This window comes from Astatotilapia calliptera, unplaced genomic scaffold (genome assembly GCF_964374335.1).
Source record: "Astatotilapia calliptera unplaced genomic scaffold, fAstCal68.1 SCAFFOLD_28, whole genome shotgun sequence".
Taxonomy (NCBI): domain Eukaryota; kingdom Metazoa; phylum Chordata; class Actinopteri; order Cichliformes; family Cichlidae; genus Astatotilapia; species Astatotilapia calliptera.
This window is the reverse complement of record NW_027653678.1, coordinates 1-22500: the sequence shown is the minus strand read 5'-3', so window position 1 is coordinate 22500 and position 22500 is coordinate 1. Positions and strand designations below refer to the sequence as shown.

General features: G+C 42.7%; 2 protein-coding genes and 1 long non-coding RNA gene across 3 annotated transcripts in view; 1 reads left to right on the top strand and 2 right to left on the bottom strand.

Moving 5' to 3' along the window:
• Window positions 1-2168, bottom strand: part of LOC145425108 (uncharacterized) — a 3680-nt gene extending 1512 nt beyond the window's left edge. Inside the window, exon 1 of the long non-coding RNA XR_013905773.1 lies at window positions 1420-2168. This is a non-coding gene — a long non-coding RNA (uncharacterized LOC145425108). The remainder of the gene's footprint in view (window positions 1-1419) is intronic.
• Window positions 2169-4925: 2757 nt separating this feature from the next.
• On the bottom strand, window positions 4926-13267 carry LOC145425107 (uncharacterized). Its single transcript, XM_080298019.1, has 8 exons — window positions 13006-13267; window positions 12745-12919; window positions 12560-12643; window positions 12312-12457; window positions 11331-12117; window positions 10825-11002; window positions 7982-10656; window positions 4926-5086 (listed from the first exon to the last, which is right to left on the bottom strand). Exons 2-5 carry the CDS (start codon window positions 12823-12825, stop codon window positions 11859-11861), a joined length of 570 nt encoding a protein of 189 aa, XP_080154145.1. The 5' UTR covers window positions 12826-12919; window positions 13006-13267; the 3' UTR covers window positions 4926-5086; window positions 7982-10656; window positions 10825-11002; window positions 11331-11858.
• A 1691-nt stretch (window positions 13268-14958) lies between these two features.
• LOC145425105 (uncharacterized) lies at window positions 14959-19982 on the top strand. Its single transcript, XM_080298018.1, has 3 exons — window positions 14959-16504; window positions 17947-19261; window positions 19620-19982. Exon 2 carries the CDS (start codon window positions 18217-18219, stop codon window positions 19186-19188), a length of 972 nt encoding a protein of 323 aa, XP_080154144.1. The 5' UTR covers window positions 14959-16504; window positions 17947-18216; the 3' UTR covers window positions 19189-19261; window positions 19620-19982.
• Window positions 19983-22500: the final 2518 nt, after the last annotated feature.

The following is a 22500-nucleotide window of genomic DNA, read 5'->3' as shown; positions in this document are numbered from 1 at the left end:
TAAATACACAGCAAGTGTCTCTCTCTCTCTCTCTCTGTCTGTCTCTCTGTCACACACACACACACACGCACACACACACACGCACACACACACACGCACACACACACACACACACACACACACAGACACAGACACTGTGAGGTTTGCAGTGCAAAATTTGAATTTTAGTGCATGGTGATTTGTCTCCCTCCAGTGGCCCACGGCAGGTATGATGAGGCTTAAATGATAGGTTATGGGGAAAAAGCCAGGAGAGGATGGGACAAAAGTGGAATAACTGAAAAAGTAAGAGGTGTAGAGGGCTGATGTTGGTGTCTAGGTGGGGGTTTTGGTGGGTGCCGGACGCTGTGGCGAAGAAGCCACGCCGATGGCTTCTTCGGTTCTGGAGATATGGCGAATCGGACCAAAAAGGATGGGACAAAAGGGTCCCAGTCGGAGAAAGGAAGGTGCAGAGGGCCTGGGTCCACCACCACTGTACTCAGCAGGCCCTGCCGGGTCGTTAGACACGCAGCATGGCAGGGATTGGTGACATAACATGTAGCAGTTTCCCTTCACAGAAGCCTCTGCAGCAGGTTGGTACAGGAGCAGGCACCAGAAGCAGGCCTGTGGAGCACTATGTCATCTGCTCGGCCTTGCTTCAGGATGCACTGTACAATTCGATAGCAAGACCTCATGGGTTACCACAAAAAAAACAGTGTCTTTCTGCCTCTGTCGTTCTCTTTGGTTTGTTTGAGCGCTTGTTTTTTAAATACACAGCAAGTGTCTCTCTCTCTCTCTCTCTGTCTGTCTCTCTGTCACACACACACACACACACACACACACACACACACACACAGAAGCAGAGCAGCTGCTGTGCCACTGGGATTGAACAAGAGGTGCTCCCTCTGCTGGCTCAATGCGGTACAAAGTGTCAGAAGGTGTTATACCGGCGAAAATAACATCTTTCAATTGCATGTTTGGTCCACAGGATGGCGCCTAGCAAGCAAGTCCTGTACATTGCATATTAAAAGTTGTTGCAAGTGCACTCACATGTATTTTTTGTGTAAAAGAGACACACACACACACACACACACACACACACACACACACACACACGCTCAATGGAGTATAAAATAAAGACCGGGGCAGTTCTCTCACTGGAGTCTCTTAGAGTGGAGGCTGCCCTTGCTAGCAAGAAGTTCTGTGTGTTTCTCTTCTCTGAGTCTTTACTGAAGAAGTGTTTTATAACATTTTCCTTAACAACTGACATGTGTTTTTTGTGTAAAAGAGAGAGAGACACACACACACACACACACACACACACACACACACTCACACTCAGCGGCTCAGAGATGAGGGAAAAACAACAGAAATCAGGATAGATTTTAATGTCAGGAGATGCCCTGTGATGCTGGGGCCATTGTGTAAGATTGGAATGTGTACCAGTGGCTGGTGGGTGGTCCTTGAAGGTCCCGGGAGGAGGCGGCGAGGAGGCAGCGGGTGGCTGGGCTTGAGCTGTGGATCAGGGACGTCATTAATTCTGCCTGGTGCTGCGTGTGCCCTGTGCAGCTTGGATGTCTGCCGCTGACGCTCTGTGGTTCCTGTTCTGCTGATCTCCTGGTCCACACACGGCTTCAGGGTGCACTGTACAAGGGAAGAAGAAATGCATCATTGGTTACCAAAATAAAACAGTGTCTTTCTGCCTGTGTCATTCTGTTTGGTTTCTTTGAGCGTTTGTTTCTTAAATACACAGCAAGTGTCACTCTCTCTCTCTGTCACACACACACACACACACACACACACACACACACACACACACACACCAAAGCAAACACACCAAAGCGCACACACACACACACACACAGACACTGTGAGGTCTGCAGTTCAAAATTTGAATCTCAGAGCTTGGTGTTTTTGTCTCCCTCCAGTGGACAAATGCAGGTATGATTAGGGTTGGTTAGGTTAAGGGGATTTAGCCAGAGCTTGACGGAATAAAATGGAATAACTGGGAAAGTAAGTGTCGTAGAGGGATGAAAGTGGTGTCTACGTGGGGATTTTCTGCCGCTCCGCACGCGCTGGTGAAGACCCCATGTCGATAGCACCAACGGTTCTGGACTTGGTGTAAATGGGTCCAAATTTGACGGAATAAAAAGGTCAAAGTGGCAGATAGGAGTGTCCGATCGGGCCGATTCCACCACCACTGTACTCAGCAGGCCCTGCCGGGTCGTTAGACACGCAGCATGGCAGGGATCGGTGACATAACATGTAGCAGTTTCCCTTCACAGAAGCGTCTGCAGCAGGTGGGTGGAGGAGGAGGCAGCAGAACCAGGCCTTTGGAGCACTGTGTCATCTCCTGGTCCTGATGCTTTGAATCTCCCTCTCTGTCTGTCTGTCTGTCTGTCTGTCTGTCTGTCACACACACACACACAGAAGCTGGTCAAGTGCTGTGCAACTGGGATTGCACCTGTCGTCCACAGGAGGGCGCCTAGCTGGGAAGTCCAGTACATTCCATATTAAAGTTGTTGCAAGTGCATTTTTTGTGTAAAAGACAGACACACACACACACACACACACACACACACACACACACACACACACACACACACACACACACACACACACAGTAAGGTCTGAAGTGCAAAATTTGAATTACATTCCTTTGTATCTCTCCCTCTCTCTCTCTCTCTCTCTCTCTCTGTCAACACACACACACACACACACACACACACACACACACACACACTGTAAGGTCTGAAGTGCAAAATTTGAATTACATTCCTTTGTATCTCTCCCTCTCTCTCTCTCTGTCAACACACACACACACACACACACACACACACACTGTAAGGTCTGAAGTGCAAAATTTGAATTACATTCCTTTGTATCTCTCCCTCTCTCTCTCTCTGTCAACACACACACACACACACACACACACACACACTGTAAGGTCTGAAGTGCAAAATTTGAATTACATTCCTTTGTATCTCTCCCTCTCTCTCTCTCTCTCTCTCTCTCTCTCTGTCTCTCTCTCTCTCTGTCTCTCTCTCTCTCTGTCAACACACACACACACACACACTCACACACACCAAAGCACACAGACAGAAGCTGGTCACAACTGCTGTGCAACTGGGATTGAACCAGGGGGGCTCCCTCTGCTGGCTCAATGCGGTACAAAGTGTCAGAAGCTGTTAGATATCTGCTTTTGACAATCAATTGCACCTGTCGTCCACAGGAGGGCGCCTAGCTGGGAAGTCCAGTACATTCCATATTAAAGTTGTTGCAAGTGCATTTTTTGTGTAAAAGACAGACACACACACACACACACACACACACACACTGTAAGGTCTGAAGTGCAAAATTTGAATTACATTCCTTTGTATCTCTCCCTCTCTCTCTCTCTCTCTCTCTCTCTGTCAACACACACACACACACACACACTGTAAGGTCTGAAGTGCAAAATTTGAATTACATTCCTTTGTATCTCTCCCTCTCTCTCTCTCTCTCTCTCTCTGTCTCTCTCTCTCTCTCTCTGTCAACACACACACACACACACACACACACACACACACACACACACACACACACACACACACACTCACACTCAGCGGCTCAGAGATGAGGGAAAAACAACAGAAATCAGGATAGATTTTAATGTCAGGAGATGCCCTGTGATGCTGGGGCCATTGTGTAAGATTGGAATGTGTACCAGTGGCTGGTGGGTGGTCCTTGAAGGTCCCAGGAGGAGGCGGCGAGGAGGCAGCGGGTGGCTGGGCTTGAGCTGTGGATCAGGGACGTCATTAATTCTGCCTGGTGCTGCGTGTGCCCTGTGCAGCTTGGATGTCTGCCGCTGACGCTCTGTGGTTCCTGTTCTGCTGATCTCCTGGTCCACACACGGCTTCAGGGTGCACTGTACAAGCGGAGAAGAAATGCATCATTGGTTACCAAAATAAAACAGTGTCTTTCTGCCTGTGTCATTCTGTTTGGTTTCTTTGAGCGTTTGTTTCTTAAATACACAGCAAGTGTCACTCTCTCTCTCTCTCTGTCACACACACACACACACACACACACCTACCTTCTCCAGGGCCAGGGTGCTCATTGAAGATTGTGGCAAAGATGTTCAAGAATGCCTGAAGGCTGGCTTCGTTGAAATGAAGATCAGGTGGTTCCCCGACTTGAAATTTCGTGATCTCCGGGGAACCCGTAAGGCAACTTGGAACTTCGTTGATTTTGTTGAAGTCCACAACGATGACCAACAGCCTTCAGTGGAGGCACAGTCATCAGCCATGGTTGGAGATATTTCAATGGAGATGGAGCGACGTTCGCTTTGCTATGCCCGGAATCTTGACAGATACAAGGAACATGGCATGCCATGGTTGGTCGATGTACTGAAAAGGCTTCCAAAACAGATCGATCCTGAAACTCAGAAGAAAATTCTCGTTCTGGTGAGTTCAGTTGGCCTCCTGATGAACCGGGATTTCGTATCTTTTGAGAAAATCAAGGATCTGCTACTCGAGCTAAAGGTCAGTCAAGCGGACCTTCAGAAATGTAAGATTCTGTCTACATCTCCATGTCAGCGTACGTTTGGATTCACCCTGTACAAACTGTACTACGACATCCCATATCGTATGGTGATCCAGCCAGTGCATCCAAAAAAGAAGCCTCCAACACTGCAACTGGAGCTTGATCACGTGGAACTTCCCGTCCTGCTGGAGGATGAAGAGCCTCAGGTTGTGAGCACAAGCGCAGTGTTCATCCCTGCCAATGTCAGCAGGCGTTGGTCAGACATAGAGATAGGCTTTGTGAACACGGACCCTTCAGTCAGGGTAAAGAATGCATATGCACAGTATGTGCGGGATTGCAAGGCTGCAGGCTTGTCTTTTTTTTTTTTTTAAATGACATCAGAAACAGCAGTATGCGACATTACGTGATGGCAGAGCTTCAGTTCATCCTTTGTCATTTTTTTTTTTTTTTTTTTTTTTTAATAAATAGGACAGGGGGAATGAATGAGAGAAAGAGGGGGAGAGAAAGAAAGAGAACCAAAGGGGAGAAGAGACGGTGAGAAGGGGGGGGGGGAAGAGAGAGAGAAAAAAAAAAAGAACTCCTGGGTCACCTGTATGGAGAAAAAAAAAACAAAAAAACAAAAGTTGCAGGCAAAAGACTGCACTCGGTGTCAAAGTTGGACAAATAAAGAATTGGTGTTACAGAATTCACCAATCCAGTGCTTTTTCAAGTTATGGTGTGATGAAAAACTTATTGTCTTTTTTTTTTAAACTAAGTTTTGATTTTTTTCCCATGTTACACGAGTGTGATGCCATGTTACGGTTGTAAACATGTTTCCAAAATTGTTAATTTTACCTTGTTTGCTTTGAAAACGTAATTCTTGTAATCAAACAATAAATGTTCGCTTTGTAAATATATCTGATAATTCTGTTTTTGACATCATGTTCTGTTAAAAAAATCATTGTTGAGATGAAAATAATATATGTTATTTTTGTAAACATTTGTGAGAGAAATCTTTTTCTCTCTCTCTTTTTTTTTTTTTTTAAAACATGTCATAAAGACGAGACCCACAAACTCAGTATGTCTACTCATTAGCTACCTTGCATTATAAATATATAAAGTTTTAAAAAGTGCTTATTAAAAGAAACTATAGTGATGTGATAACTTCCAGCAGTGTCATTCTCATTTTTGTTCTTGACCAGCATTAATACGAAATGTCAGGGAGAGCAAAACGGTCGTCCTTCACAGTCCTCCTCCAACACTGACAAGGATTGTCCACAAAAAAACCCCAAAAAAACCCCCCAAAGAACTGGTCTCCCATTAACATTCATTCAACGTGTACACAAAGATAGACGTTTTTGGAAAAGCATAGTTAATACAAAAGTAGACTTCTCAAACTAAAGAGGAGAGTATTGGCGACTGGTAACACACTGCTGCTGCGACCAACTGGAACACAAGACGACAGGTAAAAATTAAAATAACTAGCAATAATTAGGGGTTAGGTTGGTGTCTAGGTGGGGGTTTTGGTGGGTGCCGGACGCTGTGGCGAAGAGGCCACGCCGATGGCTTCTTCGGTTCTGGAGATATGGCGAATCGGACCAAAAAGGATGGGACAAAACGGTCCCAATCGGAGAAAGGAAGGTGCAGAGGGCCTGGGTCCACCACCACTGTACTCAGCAGGCCCTGCCGGGTCGTTAGACACGCAGCATGGCAGGGATTGGTGACATAACATGTAGCAGTTTCCCTTCACAGAAGCCTCTGCAGCAGGTGGGTGGAGGAGGAGGCAGCAGAACCAGGCCTTTGGAGCACTGTGTCATCTCCTGGTCCTGATGCTTTGAATCTCCCTCTCTGTCTGTCTGTCTGTCACACACACACACACACACACACACACACACACACACACACACACACAGTAAGGTCTGAAGTGCAAAATTTGAATTACATTCCTTTGTATCTCTCCCTCTCTCTCACTCTGTCTCTCTCTCTCTCTGTCAACACACACACACACACACACACACACACACAAGCTGGTCAGCTGCTTTGCAACTCAATGCGGTACAAATCGACTTGTGTGCCTCTTTTTCTCTTTGGGTTTTCTGTGTGTTTTTTAAAATTTTTAAATCCACAGCAAGTGTCTCTCTCTCTGTCTCTCTCTCTCTCTCTGTCACACACACACACACACACTCAGTAAGGTCTGAAGTGCAAAATTTGAATTACATTCCTTTGTATCTCTCCCTCTCTCTCTGTCTCTGTCAACACACACACACACACACACACACACACACACACACACACACACACACACACACACAGTGAGGTCTGCAGTGCAACTGGGATTTAACAAGAGGGGCTCCCTCTGCTGCAATTGCATCTGTGGTCCACCGGAGGGCGACCAGCCGGGACGTCCTGTGCTTTGCATATTAAAGTTTTTGCAAGCGCATTGACATGTGTTTTTTGTGTAAAAGAGAGAGAGACACATACACACACAGAGAAGCTGGTCAGCTGCTTTGCAACTGGGATTGAATCAGAGGTGCTCCCTCTTCTGGCTTTTTCTTATGCACACTATTAAAAAAAGTTGGGCGCACCCAAATCAGCGTTCAAAGATTGATGGCTCCCTGTCAGAGCACTGGCTATGAATTTCAGATCGATCAGGCCTTAACTTGACAAAAAAGTTATCAATCGTTCTTTTCATCTTTTCTCATTGCCCACGGTCAGTTATATCCACTTCTGTCGGTCCTAGGATATTCACAAGGCCTGTGTATCATCACTGATTTCTATAATCCACTTGATTCCGATTCGGTGCAATTTTTACTCAGAAAGTGAGAGATCTTATAATTCTGATCATTTATCAGTACTGACACTAAACTTTATCAGAGATGTGACCATCACAGCACATGCCGTTGTGTCAAAGTAACTGAGAATAAAATAAAATAAAAAACATAAAGGAGATTTTCCTGGCATGGATTTTATAGCAGATAACCTTAAAAATATTCTGCAATTATACCTAATTTGAAAAAGTTTACATTTCTTCAGTATTAAACAGCAGAAATTAAGCTTTATTATCCGACGTCATTTAAGTACAAAGGAAAGAAAAGACAGCGGCCGCCAGCGCTGTAAACAACGGTAGACTGATGGGTAATAAGCGAATGAGTAATGCAGAAAACACATGTTTGAGATGGGAAACTTTTCTTGAAGTTTCTCTCACAGTTCACGCACAGCTCGCTGTGCGTGAACTGTGGGTTTTATCGTGTTGGAAGCAAAACAGCAAAAGTAAGAAGGAATTAAGGATGATATTAGCCCCCACGCCGACTAAGCTAATTCTGATGCGTCGGTCCGCTCTGTTTACGTCTTCGTGTGGAATGCGTTTCCTGCTCTCATTTGCTGGTTGTTGTTGAAATAGTTTTGTGAGCTTTAACCTGAGATTCTGGCGTTTCTGGTAAAACACATTTATATTCATTCAATTCAGGATTTAATGAATCGATATCGCTTCATTCAAGCTACTCACCTGTCTATATCCACCTCCACTTCCAGCTGGACCACGGACATTTACTGATTGGTTTAGACCACGAAGGGGAATCACGTGTGTCTGTTGTTGATCACATGGACGTCTGTGGCAAATTTTACAAACACTTCTCATAATGAACGAACTCAGGAGGTTCAACGTTCCAGCGGTGAGCTGCTCTGTGCCACTTCCTTGAATATTAGCTGGGGAAATCAGCCAGATCAGCAGCAGGTGGACACAATCACACAGGTGCGTGGGCCAAGAGCGAGAGCCCGTAAGGATCTCCACCCAGGCAGAGAGGAGGAGGAGAGACAAAGAAAACAAAAACGAACAACAAGAACAACAAAACCTGTAGCCAGCGTGAGCGAACCAGAGAGACACGGGGACCGTGACACATTTTCCCCACCAAGTTGAAGTCACTGATTTTGCTGTTCCAGACTTTTGGACTGAAAGTGAACAGCGGGTCCTGACTCCGCGTCCGTGGTAGAGGTTGACTGTCATGTTGTGTAAAGGTGGCATCCTCCTGCCCTCGTAGGAGTTTTTTGAGCTGTGGATCTAAACAGCTTTTTTTATTATTATTTTTATTTTTGCTTTGCCAGACTTCTACAACCTCAACTGAAAACTGTACGCTCCATGGTAATCCGCTGTTACTGGGAAAATATAAGTCAATGCAGTACTGTGTAAATACAGGGAGTTTATTGAAACACAAAGAACTTCAACAAAGCATAGCATGTTAAACCATGCAATCTGAATGGGAAAAAAAGCCCCCCCCCCCCCCCCCCAAAAAAAAAGTGGCATTTAACATGATGATATTCTATTGCCTTCTGGGGGAGGAGGTGGTGCGCTCTTTCGTTTTTTCGCCTCTTTGGTGCCGCTCTCCTTCTTCTGTTTATTGTCCTCCTGTAGCTGTAACAAAGAGGGACGAAATAACAAAAAAGAGAAACATATTTGTCAAGTAATTTTACCCCCCCCCCCCCCCAAAGTGGCATTTAACATTTAACATGATGATATTCTACTGCCTTCTGGGGGAGGGAAGGAACAGCGGTTTTTCTTTTGAGTTTATATTCAAGTTTTCTCCTTCTTGCCCCCTCTGGTGTACAATTTCTTCCTTTTTCCTGTTTAAAAAGAGTTCATATATTTTGTCATTTGACTGTAAGCAGTGCAAGGAGGAGATGCTCGCTTTTTGCATGACAGTCTGCCACTTCAGCCTTCCCTTTCTTTATAAGGCTGGAAAATACTTCAGACCCCTCCTCAGGCAGTAAGGGGCCTGAGGTGGGGTCTGAACTGTGGGTACCGGTATGAGGAGAGAAGGGGCACAGGACTGGATGGTGGGTTAAGGTTAGGATTTGGTTGGGGGAGGGAATTGCTAAAAGTCCTCATCTCGTCTTCAAATCCCTTCTTTCCTGTATTAATGAGAATCCTGCGACAGTCTGTTCAGACCCCTCCCTGACTGAGGAGGGGTCTGAACCGGGTCGGGTAGAAGCTGGAGTGGAAAATGGGTTAGGGTAGAAAGGGAAGGGTGACAGACAGTCACACAAAAAGCAAGCATCTCCTCCTTGCACTGAAGTGGCTGCAATCAGCTGGAGGTCCAGGCTCCAGTGGATGAGGGTACAGGTACTCAACAGGTACAGGGGGCAGCCACGGCATGTTGGTCATGAACTGTTGAGATGGAGATGAATGGCTGCTGGGGTAAAAACCAAACAACCCAACTATGGAAGGCTCCTCACATACCCTCGAGGATACTGGGCAAACCCCACTCAATGAGGGCACCTCAAGAGCCGAAAGAAACATCCAAAATTATTGTTTTATATTATATTATATTATTTTATATTATATTGTTTTATAAAAAAGCAAGAAAAATCTTTTCATTTCAGACTGTTGAGGCACACTTGGTTGAGTGGAGCTTCAGTGGCACTGTAAACTATCTGAAAACACATTCACTTCAGTAATTATAATCTTTTAAATGGAAGTAGATCAAACAAGCAACAAGAAAAACTACTCTCGTTCAGTGTAACAAAAAGCACTGTAACAGCTTCATATAGCAGAAGCTTCTCCTGACCACTGGAGCATAGCTGATTCTATAATGAACAGAATAAACAATTATTGAAAGAAGAAGAACTTATTTCTGTCCAAAGGACCTACTGAGCATTGGAACTTAAGAAAGGTGAATCACTCCTCCCACTTTTCCAAGGCTTATGGGGATGGCTCATTTACACACTGGTTCCACTGTTCTAACATACACATTGCTGCTCTACTAGTCGAGTGAATGTTGTCCTTCTGTGCCGAATATCACAGTAGGAAGTGCAGGAATCTGTTCATCTAAACCTGTAATAAAGTTGTTAAGATCCAACATTGTGGCTTGTTCTTTACAGATAAGGGCCTTAGAAAGATTGCTGACTGCTCTGCCTTTAGTCCCATTTTCAGCTCCATCACTGGTATTCAGTCCAAAGTTATAAAACCAGATTTTCCACAGGGTGCTTTCTCCAACTGGGCCTCACCGGGTGGCAACATTTCGCTCATGGAAATCTGTCGATCTGTACCCCTCTGCTTTATAGGACGGAGGAGTCTGTGCACATAGGAGTCACCGATGATCACAGATATTTTCTTCACATGAAGATTCCAGTCCTGCAGTTTCCTCTGTGTGTTGGGGTCTCTCGTTGGAGTGCAGACCTGTCGTTCTGGTGAGGATGGAAGACAATAAGAGGAGGAGTCCTCTGTTATTCTTGTTTGGAGGCAGGTCTGCACACAAGGTTTCAATCTGTGTAGGTTTGTGAGTGTAACTCAAAGCTGTATTGTTTCAGTGAGGGGTTGACACGGTTATTCAGCTGTGTCGTTTCCCTGCTCACCTGTGGCTGTTGTTCTGGTTTACTGGGTGTGTCACTGCTGGTGTGGTAGCTGGATTCCAGTCTGCTAGCTCGGCTATAACCACCGCCTGGTTCTGGTCCAACGACTCGGGCTGGAGACGGCGGCCCAGGTTCCGTTTCTCCCAGGATGCTGCCATCTCAAAGGGGCCTCTCTAGAAAACTGAAAACAAATTTTAAACTCATACTCTATGCTTTGGTTATAATAGTCATGAAGGATAAAAATTGATCTCTGAGCTGAGTTTTTAGCATCTCCTCAATTAGAGTCTGTGTCCTTCTATTGAGATAGCTGGTTTAATCAAAGTTACTAAGTTTGTGGTTATTTTTATTCAGAGATTGATGATAACGGTCTTCTGAAACATTTTTCTGATGATCAACCGCTTTAATAAGTCTGTAAATTTTGCAAACTTTAATAAAAAAAGTGTGGATCATCCGATTGTACTCTATTCCTCCGAGGTTCAGCTCTTTCATTCAGGGTGGATTTTACATACCGTTTGTCTCTGGCCACTCCTCGTTAAAATCTCCGATCTCCACCAGTCTGTACAAGGTAACAGATCATGTTGTTTTTTCATGTTAGGCTTCTTCTGGGTTAGGCCTTCCTGTTGCTCATGGTGGAAGATGGGTGCCTTTGTTGACCTAGGAGGGATAGCTGGAGACAGGTATTCTGAAATTGCCTTCTTTATTTTTTTTAACGTAATTTGAGATGGGCTACGTAAAAGGTATTTGCACATACCAAGGCAACTCTTTGGATTCCCCGTCCATAAACATCCGACAGTTCTGAAACATGGTTTTTTCCACACAGAGGATGGGAGAGGAGGAGGGGTGAGGAGGGGAGAGATGGATGGGGAGGGTTCTGTGGGTTCATAAAATGGAGGTGGTCTGGTCTGATGGATTCCTCAAGCAAACGTGTCCGGTGGCAGTTTTATTTTCACCTAAATAACATTTGGGTGGGAGGAATCGGATCCAACGCATGGCTTCTTTTTAAACAATTATTCCCCGTTGTTGTAGCCGTTAACTTTTTAAGTGTCATGAGGGACTGGTTGTCTTGTATACTGGGCTGCGGAGCAACCCAGGCCTGCAAGATGGCATTGACAGTGGGCTTGTTGGTGTGCCATTTCTCCTTGTCCAAAGCCATCTGCACACGTGCAGGCTGAGGTGGGTAAAAGTATTTTCATTCTGAAATACATACAAAACAAACAAAGCAATGCAACAGAAGAGGCTTCTACTGAGCTTGATGCTGACTCAGCCATAGCATCCCCAGGTTCAGTGCTCAGGTATCTGTGGTTTTTAATGCATGCAAATTAATTAGAGCCAAGAGAGATGAAAAAACCAAAATACAAGGGGCGAACATCTCTGACATACAGCAACATATGTGGCTGACTGTTATGAGTCCAGGGTTAGGGTTTCTCTGTCAGATCAAAGAAACAAATCTTTCTTAATATGCTATTGATCCAGTTAGGTCAAGCACTCACCTCGCTTTCAGGCGTTTTACATCTAATGATGGGTTGGACAGTGGGACCCCACATTCTCCTAGGAAGAACTTGCCCCTGTCATCGCTGCCAGCAATTTGATTTTGCAAGGACACTGGACGGATGTTCCTAAAATAGCAGTCCAACAACTGCAGAGAAAAAAAGGAATCAATGTTAAATATCTCATAAAATCAATTCACAAGGTGCCTATAGAGCAAGAAGAGAGTCGCTGCTGAGAATGAATGACTTACTTGTTCTTCCTGGCTGGTTATCTTCAAGTTACCACTCAGCTCAACACCATCAGCTACTGCTTTCCGCGCCATCCAGTCCTCTACCTGTGTATGTAAAAAAAAGGTGTTGGAGCTTAAAGAAATACAGACTTACATCAGCTGTCATTTCACTTATCGTGCACTTTGGTTGTTGGTGGCGCACTTACACAAAGTTCTTGAACAGCATTTCCTGTCAGTCCATGTTGTAAAATCAGGATGGCCTCGCAGTACTGTCTGAAGGTAGTCATTGCATATGTGGGGATGCAATCACCGCCTGAAAGTCTTGCGTGGAAATATTCAATATCCTTCTTGGCCACGGCAAGAATTTCCTTCTTATCAGACCTATTGCAAATGTGACAGAGGTAAGACATTATTGAAAGTTTGTATGTGTCATCCAATATGTGGAAGTGGCAATAAGGTCATCATACCTCGCTGTTGGCACAACTGTCGAAAACGCTTGGGGACTGTTCGTGATGATAAATCCACGTGTTTGAAGGCGAGTGCAGAGTTTAATGCAAGATTCTTCATCCTTGCAGTACTCCTGGAGCTCTGAGAAGTTCCAGACTCTACCTTCATTAGAAAACAGCTTCTGTGAAGCAATGGCTCTGGAAGCTTCTTCCTCACATTCCTGTGGTGTGCAGTCTTTCAGGCACACTCTGCTCAGGTCGACACACACGACTTCAGGAGGCACTGTACAAGGGGAGAAAAGAGTAGTCTGTTGCCACAAACAGTACAATCGCCTTCTGCGTCTGTCATTCTCTTTCGTTTGTTTGAGCGTTTGTTTCTTAAATACACAGCAAGTGTCACTCTCTCTCTCTCTCTCTCTCTCTGTCACAAACACAGACAGAAGCAGGCACGTGGGGGGGGGGGGGGGGGGGGGGGCTAGACGGGCTTGAGCACCCGCCCCTTTCCTGATGGGTGCCCAAAGTGGCCTTTTGTTGAGGCAACTTTTAAAAAAAATTATTTTTTTTTGTGTGTGTGTGCGTGTGTGCGGAGTCCTGTCTGTGCCCCTCAACAATAATATTTAACTAGTAATCTGGCTTGCATCAGTCAGATGATCACATTTAACCAATGATCGCCCTTGACGGCAGAACGCGCTGGTTACAAGCCGGGAACGAGCTCACAAATAGCACGCGCATTTTTAGCGGTCCGGAGCTGTAGGAGAAACACAAGTTAACTCAGAGACACAGACTGATGCGACAAAAACCAGTAAGTAGGTGTACAGCGTACACTGTAGTGTGTAGCACCCAGGAGTATTGGCTTATTACGTACACGTTGGTAAGTTGTCTTGTTGCAACTGACGAACTGAAACAAATGAGCGTGCTGTGTGTGCAACAGCGCGACAAACATTACCTGTCCTTGTATTAACTGCACAGGTAGTGCTGGTCACAGCTGCTGGCTACCTGTGCAAGGCTGTCATGGGTCTGTAGCTTTGTCCCCGTTTTAGGGAACATATTTAGTTTTAAAGTAAGTTTTCGGGCTTTTCCTGCCTTTCTGGAGGGATTATATTTCACTAAAAAACGATCTAATATGGATGTTCACTTAATTATGCATTATTATAATTATAATATATTTTTTTAAAAAGCTGCATTTTAAAGAACATACATTAAGAAGCAGATTATATTAGATTTATATTTTAAATACGACAACATTTGGATTTTACAGCAGTAAAATTATTGTATCTCTACAGTTTAAACATGTAATAAGCTTTCCCCCTCCACAGAGTGGATAGTGAAACAAATGGAATCATCATAATGACATTATTTCATATTTATTACTTCCCCCTCCTCATTGCTTTATTATTGTAGCTCTAGTAATAAATAAATATGTAAGGATTCTGGATCAGCACAGTGATGCCCATAGTATATACAGTATTCTGAAGAAGGTCTAAAATGTCACTGTGTGTGCATGTGTGTGTTTTATTTAGATGGATTTTTAAAAAATAATATTACTCATGATATAACATTGTCCAGACATGGCTGGTAAGGACATGAGGAGGAAACAGTAGGAGCTGTGTGAGGCTACTAAAGGCAGGGCTATAAAATTTTTCTGTCATCATTTTATTATAGATTAAGTGCAAGAGTTGTGGATAATTAGATTATTATGACTGAATGACTGAATGTTGTGTAAAGCGCTTTGGGGTCCTATGGACTGGAAAAGCGCTATACAAATGCAGGCCATTTACCATTTACCATAAGCGCATTGTCCGCGGGTAACAACAGCAGGCGGGCAGGCTCGGTCGGGTTTATAAGTGTCCAAGATTACATGTGCAACCTTATCACCGACGTTTAGAAGCGATCTGCTCTCGTTTACTATAAAACTAAGGGACTTGGGCCCTGTGCTTCGTACGTCGCTTACTACATCCAAGATTAAATGAAACATCCAAGACCAAATCATCGCGCTAACTCTGAGCTCGCTATTCCGGTTCCCCGAACACACCTGTTGTTGACGATTAGTATAGCTGGATGAAGTAATGTGAGATCACTGGGTGGCCCAACAGGGGCTACGCATCGATAGTAGAAACATTGATCGGCAACCCTTTGATTGGTCGGCGAAAATGTCGAAGGAGCGCGCTCGGTATTTTTCGGCAGCAGAGCAAGAACTCTTGAGTGAGGGATTTCAGGAGTTTCAGAGTTTAATTAAAACGCAAGGGAACACTGCAAAGGCTGCAAAAGCAAGGAGAGAGGGCTGGCAGAAAGTTGCTGACAAATCAAACTCGTAAGTAATTCAATAATAACAATAATAATGGAGTGGATTTATATAGCGCTTTTCAAGGCACCCAAAGCGCTTTACAATGCCACTATTCATTCACTCTCACATTCACACACTGGTGGAGGCAGCTACGGTTGTAGCCACAGCTGCCCTGGGGCAGACTGACAGAAGCCAGGCTGCCATATTGCGCCATCGGCCCCTCTGGCCAACACCAGTAGGCGGTAGGGTAGATTTATCATATCACACCATATTATCCAATATTATATTACATTATATTATATTATAATATGTTATATTATATCCCCTTTCACATTAGAGCCACAACAGGACCCACTAGAACATGGGAACAAGTAAAAGTGAAATATAAGAATATTCTACAGAATGGTAATATTTATCACTTATATTGCTTTTAGTCTCTTGGAAAGAGACCCTGGAATACTCTGTTTGTTTGTTCATAACAGCAACCAAGAAAAGGGCAGAGCAAAAAAAAAGACAGGTGGTGGTCCTGCACCCCCTCGTCAACAAGTTGGTTAAGTGAATAATACCCTCACGGGAAAATCGATATCTCTCTATGAGCACACTGTCGCGCTGAGCTAAAGGATCCTGTCTGTCCCGCAATATACGCTGAATTCTGAGGACTCTCCTTATCAATCTTGCACCTTCCGCAATGGGTTGCTCGCGTAAACGGACAGGACATGGCTGCGACAGACTTCCCAAATCCACCTTCGCTTTTATAGCCGTGGTCTCTCATCTTGATTACACGAAGTAATTTACAATTACTACTCTGAAATATGAATTACATCTGTAATAATCACATACATGTAATAGAATGTTAATAGTACATTTCCCTTTTTTAGGGAATGACCTGTATGTATCTGTGTGACATCAATAAAAGGATCAAGTGCTGCATTATCTTTAGTTACATTGATGTTATTTATTTATGGTGAAACAGTGGTGGAATATCGCTGTTGCTTTCGTATGAATGACGCGGACATACCTGCGTGGCCGCGATCTAATCCTGTTTACATAAAGTAAGCCTGCTCCCGAGCAGGTTTACGCTTACGGCTCTGTTGCTATGACAGCAAGTCCCGGATGGGCTTCGGGGAACCGAACGATCCAGGATCACGCGAAATCGTCAACAATCTAATCCAGCTAACTTACTTAGCGCGGTACGAAGAACAGGCCCTTGGTGACATAAAACTTATCGAGAAAAAGGTAAACAACATAGACTGAAAGGAAGTCGTCGTGACGTCAATCTTAAGGCGACAGCCTTAAGATTTAAAAACATTATTAAAAACATTACTTTTGTCGTAACCCTCTAATTCAGTGGTAATGTAAGAATGCTTATGGATGAGCACTTACCTCCGAAAGCGTTAGCGGAATGTTCACTGTGCACAATTTCACGCACGCTGAGTCCAGCCCTGTATATGCCGCTTCAGGAGCAAAGGTATTATCATCCAATGGCTGTTCCCATCGATCTCCGCTTCGCTCACAATTTGCAGATAATTGGTGTCTCTACATGATCGATTGACAGTGTGAGATGACAGAAGCTCCATTTTCTGCTCAATGCACGTCTATTTCCAAAGCAGTTTAGCTCAGCTTTCTATCAACGACTACTTCCGGGTCATAGGTCATTCAACGCAGCTGCATTTTAAAAATTATTTTGAAGGTAAAAATAAAATCTATTTTGCTTTTGGTCCATGCTTTTATATTTAATTTGTTTGTATTGCAGTGTGGCTGTCTGAGAGAAAATACTTTTGAAAGCTTTTGAATACATTTTAAGATTGAAAGTGTGTTTGTGTATTTTTTTTCTTTTTTTTAGGCATAAAGACCTTTATATTGTTTAAAAATATGAAGGTCATCGATAGTGACACACAACACCACTCTTTTTTCCCACTTTTTAAAGCAGAAAGACATGCTCAAAACCTGAATTTTTGGCTTGAGTTTGTTCAATGCTCAAAAATGAAAAAGAGAAGAAACAGGGCGCCACCTGGTGGACTAATAAAAAAATCACAACTCTAAGGCCCCTACCTCAAATCGTCAGTGAACGTGAAAAGATCACTTTTAAATTAATGGTAATGGTTGGGCAGTGAAAAATAGCGTTTATAATGGATTTCAATGGGCCAAAATTTGATAATATAATTTGTTTTGTGTAATAAACAACTGCAAGGATAGATGATTACAACGAATAGGTGACTAATACATAAAAGTAATACACAGATGAATAATGATTATGAGTTATGATGCGTAATCATGGGAACAAGCGGGTTTACAAACGGGAGCAGCTGATTAGCATTAGAAAAGCTGAAATAATACCTCAACTGAAGCCACAAAGCCTGAATAAGTTGACACAGAAGAGACTTCAGTTTCAAGGCAAGGCAGAGATCCTTCCTTCCCACAGTGATTGTGGTCTTCAACAACTCTTTGAAGACTTGATTAGTCTGAGCTGCAACAACACCTAATTTCCCTCTGGGATTAATAAAATACTACTGAATTGAATATATATAAAGAATACACATTATATTGAAAACATACATATATATGACCATACCCATTTCTTACAAGTTGCATGCGTAATTTATATTTTAAAGTCAGTTGATAAACTACACAAACTATACAGATATACTGTAATATATATATATATTTCTATTTTATAGGTGACTGCTGCAGAGGTGACCCATGTCTACCACACTGTAAAGCACGGTTTAAGTTATAACTCGGGTGACTGTGCACTCAAACTGAATGTACGAACGCTGAATGACTCCAGTATTGCCAAAAAGATGTCCTTTGGGAGGACGAAAGCTGAAGCAGTTGTCACAGATGTTGTGTCACCAAAGGCAATAGAAGAGGTGATCAAAAAATAGAACAGTGGTGCAACTTCACCATTCTCTCTTCACACTGATGCTTCAAATAAGGGAAATCGGAAGATGTTTCCCCTTGGCCTTGCAGTTTTTTACACCAGAGGCTGTAGTTGTCAACAAGATATTGGATTTTGTAAAAATCCAGATGAGTCTGCAGAGGGAATAGTAAAAATAATACAAAGCTCTCTTGAAAACGTGGGGCTATCCTTAGATCAGGTTTCTGCATTCAGTGCTGACAATGCAAATTATGGCATCCACAACTCAGTCCTCACAAAATTCAAAGAGACCAACAGTGAGATCCTTCGTGGCAACTGCCATGCACATATTATTAATAACACTGTGAAAAAAGTCCTGGACAAGCTCTCTGTTGATGTGGAAAATATTGTCCTCAAGATATACAGCTTCTTTTCCACCTCTGCCAAAAGGAGAGAGTCCCTGAAAGAGTTCTGTGAATTTTGTGACATTGAATTCCATGATATCCTGCGCCATGTTGTGACGAGATGGCTGTCACTCAACCCTGCAATCACCCGCCTGCTGCAGAACTGGGACCCACTGAAGTCATATCTCATCAGCATTGGTGAGGAATGTCCAAGGCACCTGAAGGAATTGCTGAAGTTGACAGAAGATGCTGCTGTAGTTGAGGGAGAGGCAGACATTGTGGAAGTCTACCTCCTCTTCTGTAATAATGTCATGTGTCTGTTTGAAGAAGTGGTGAAAAAACTGGAGAAGAATGTAACCACGTCTGTTGACCTCTATTCCATCATGGAGTGTTTCCTGAAAAGACTTTTTCAGAGAAGAGATAATGGGTTCTACGGGTACCTAACAAGACAAAAGCTCCAGCGTCTCTCGCCATCTGATGCTGATGGTGCCAGGCAGGAGTTTACAGCCTTCCTAGACACTGCCATCAGTTATGTCCGGAAGCGGTTTGACTTTTCAGAAGAAAACTGGTATTTCCACCGGCAGCCCATCTCTCTAGCATCTGTGAAGATTTCCTTTGATGACATGGAGAAGATCATTGAACGGCTTCACCTTGTTTAGCCTCACTGTGTACTGTTAAACTGTATATGGTTGAAGTGACAATAACGCCGACTTGACTTGACCTGGCTGGCAGGTAAGAAGAAAACATTTGCCAGTGAAATGATAAACCATGTTTTAATAGTATTGATGGTTAAAAATAAACAAATACAATTGATAGATAACATATATAAATAAAACCATAATCATTAACTTTGTTTGTAGTGTATATACACACGCATGCAATCTTTTATACACTGTTTTACAAATTCAAGGAGTTCATATACTTAATATAATGATGGATAAATACATAATAAATAAACTATACTTATTGTATTGTTTAAATGCTATACAACGTTATAAACATATACAATACATTTTTTCCATTTATTTACCACTGTAAATGTTCTATGTACCACTTAGGATTTATGTCAACTTCTCATCTCTATTGGCAGGTTAAACATCTCTATGGCTGAGCTTTATGAAGAGTGTGTCACTGCAACCAGCCTCCTGAAGCACCTCACCAAAGAATTCAATTCAATTCAATTCAATTCAATTTTATTTATATAGCGCCAAATCACAACAAAAGTCGCCTCAATGCGCTTCATAGAACATCAGGAGAAGGAAAAGTGGCAGTCCAAGGGAACAGCAGAGAAGTGGATGGAAATTCTTCAGGCAGCTGACCTCCCCAATATGCAGGCTGTTGTATCCTTTGTACTCAGCATCCCATGTCTTGCTCAGAGTTTTACTCTGCAATCCTGAACGACAAACAACTCCTAACTGCAGCAAGAGCTAAAAAAAAAACACAAATGGAAAAAGTAGTCTGTTTCCACATAATGTAGCATTGAGCTTGAGTTCATGAGTTTGTTGGGTTTTTTTTACTTCAACTTTCAGCTACAGTCAAGGCCTTTGAGGCACAAATGTTGTGTTTACAGGTGTTCCACAGACTTTTTTTTTTGCACTTTTCTAATTGCACTAAATGTGCACTGTTACAATAATGTTTTTCTTTCTATTGTTTTCTATTAATTTATATAATTTTAGTTTAAGCAGGACAGAGTTCTTTGTGTTAATTTTGTCATTTTGCACAAAAAGTGAAGCGTACCAGTCTTTCGTTTAGGAAAGATACCTATTTTATTGTGTTAATGTTATCATTTTGCGTTAAAAATAAATGGATAAATTATCATTTGTTTCCCATGTGTTCATATCACAAAGAATATGCATCTACTTAAATGAACTTCAAGTCAAATGGTTAAAAAAATAATGTCACACACAAAAAAAGAGCTAAAAAAATTCACCACACAGGGAAGGGTGAAGACAATTGGGCCACGAGGTGTCCCTTATTTATTTTTCAGGGAGTTGGCAACCCTACTTGGAATTGAAAAATGCAAATGACCAAAAATGGTCCCACAGACAAATTTCGTGTTTGTGTAATTTTAGACATTAAAGTTCTTCTTGTCAATAACTTTTTGAAAAAAGAAGTAAACCTCAAAACTTATTTCTACATTGAGAAACACCACCTATAAAAGGGCAACACCTCTCAGTTCACTCATTTTGGACCTAACATTCAGACCATCAACAGCTCTCTTCATTGGGGATTTATCTTCTTTGGACCTTAAGGTAAGTTCAGTAATTTTTGGTGTGTGTGTGTGTGTGTGTGTGTGTGTGCGTGCACTTACCTGCTGTGTGTGTGTTAGTGATGGGTTTTCCGGCTATCCTGGAGCACTTCTGTTGTCTTTTGTACGTGTTTTGAGTTTTTATGTCCTTCTGAGTTTTTACCTGCTTCTGAGTTTTTACGTGTTTTCACGTGTTTTGGAGTTTGTACATGCTTCAGCGTTCGTACGTGATTTGAAGTTTGTATGTGCTTTGTCTCTAGGGGCCACCGTAAATATACTCTTATTTATTCAACTTCTGTTGTCTTTTGTACGTGTTTTGGAGTTTTTACGTGTTTTGGAGTTTGTACATGCTTCAGCGTTCGTACGTGATTTGAAGTTTGTATGTGCTTTGTCTCTAGGGGCCACCGTAAATATACTCTTATTTATTCAACTTCTGTTGTCTTTTGTACGTGTTTTGAGTTTTTATGTGCTTCTGAGTTTTTACGTGTTTTCACGTGTTTTGGAGTTTTTACGTGTTTTGGAGTTTGTACATGCTTCAGCGTTCGTACGTGATTTGAAGTTTGTATGTGCTTTGTCTCTAGGGGCCACCGTAAATATACTCTTATTTATTCAACTTCTGTTGTCTTTTGTACGTGTTTTGGAGTTTTTACGTGTTTTGGAGTTTGTACATGCTTCAGCGTTCGTACGTGATTTGAAGTTTGTATGTGCTTTGTCTCTAGGGGCCACCGTAAATATACTCTTATTTATTCAACTTCTGTTGTCTTTTGTACGTGTTTTGAGTTTTTACGTGTTTTCACGTGTTTTGGAGTTTTTACGTGTTTTGGAGTTTGTACATGCTTCAGCGTTCGTACGTGATTTGAAGTTTGTATGTGCTTTGTCTCTAGGGGCCACCGTAAATATACTCTTATTTATTCACTCTACATAAAATGTAATAAACAAATCATATAAAAAAAAATCAACTATTCACAATTAAACTTTTAACTATTTAAATTTTCAGCTTTTTCCTTTTACAAATTTAAAGTGAAAACAACACAAAACACTGCAAACCACAACACAGTGCACTTACCTGCTGTTTGTGTGTGTGTGTGTGTGTGTGTGTGTGTGTGTGTGTATGCACTTACCTGCTGTGTGTGTGTTACCTGATTTTATTGTGTGTACTTACCCAATTTTTTTCTTTTTACTTACCAGATTCCACCAGCCATGGAGGATGTTGCTAGGGAGAACATGGATGGTTTGGCCACAGCATTTTTGAGTTCCTCCAGTGTTTCAGATTTCCTTACTGACCCAGAGATCCTCATTCCTCTGCAGGCCAGTACTATTGACAATGCTCATGAGCAACTAGATGCTCAGTTTGATTTCGATGGCATCGTTATCGAACTGAAATTCCTGGAAAGGTTGAAGCTGTTGTTTTCAAAGTTCAACCTTTCTCTGTACCGGATCCAACAACTGCGCAATTCTTGGCATTTAATCAAGAAACATTTGGATCTCACCAAGTTTTCCATTCAAGGCCTGGAAGTGCTACACAAGGTTCGAGGCATCGACCTTATTGAGCTGGACGAAGGTTATAAATTGCATGTTGTTGCAATTCCCAGATCCCTTGTTAAGGTGGACAAAGCCTGTCAGTCCCCGGGATATTTTCTCACAGAAACCATTGAACTCATCAATGGTATGATGGTCAACTTTGTGAAGAGTCTTAGAACCCTCCCAGTGGGAGATCTTGATC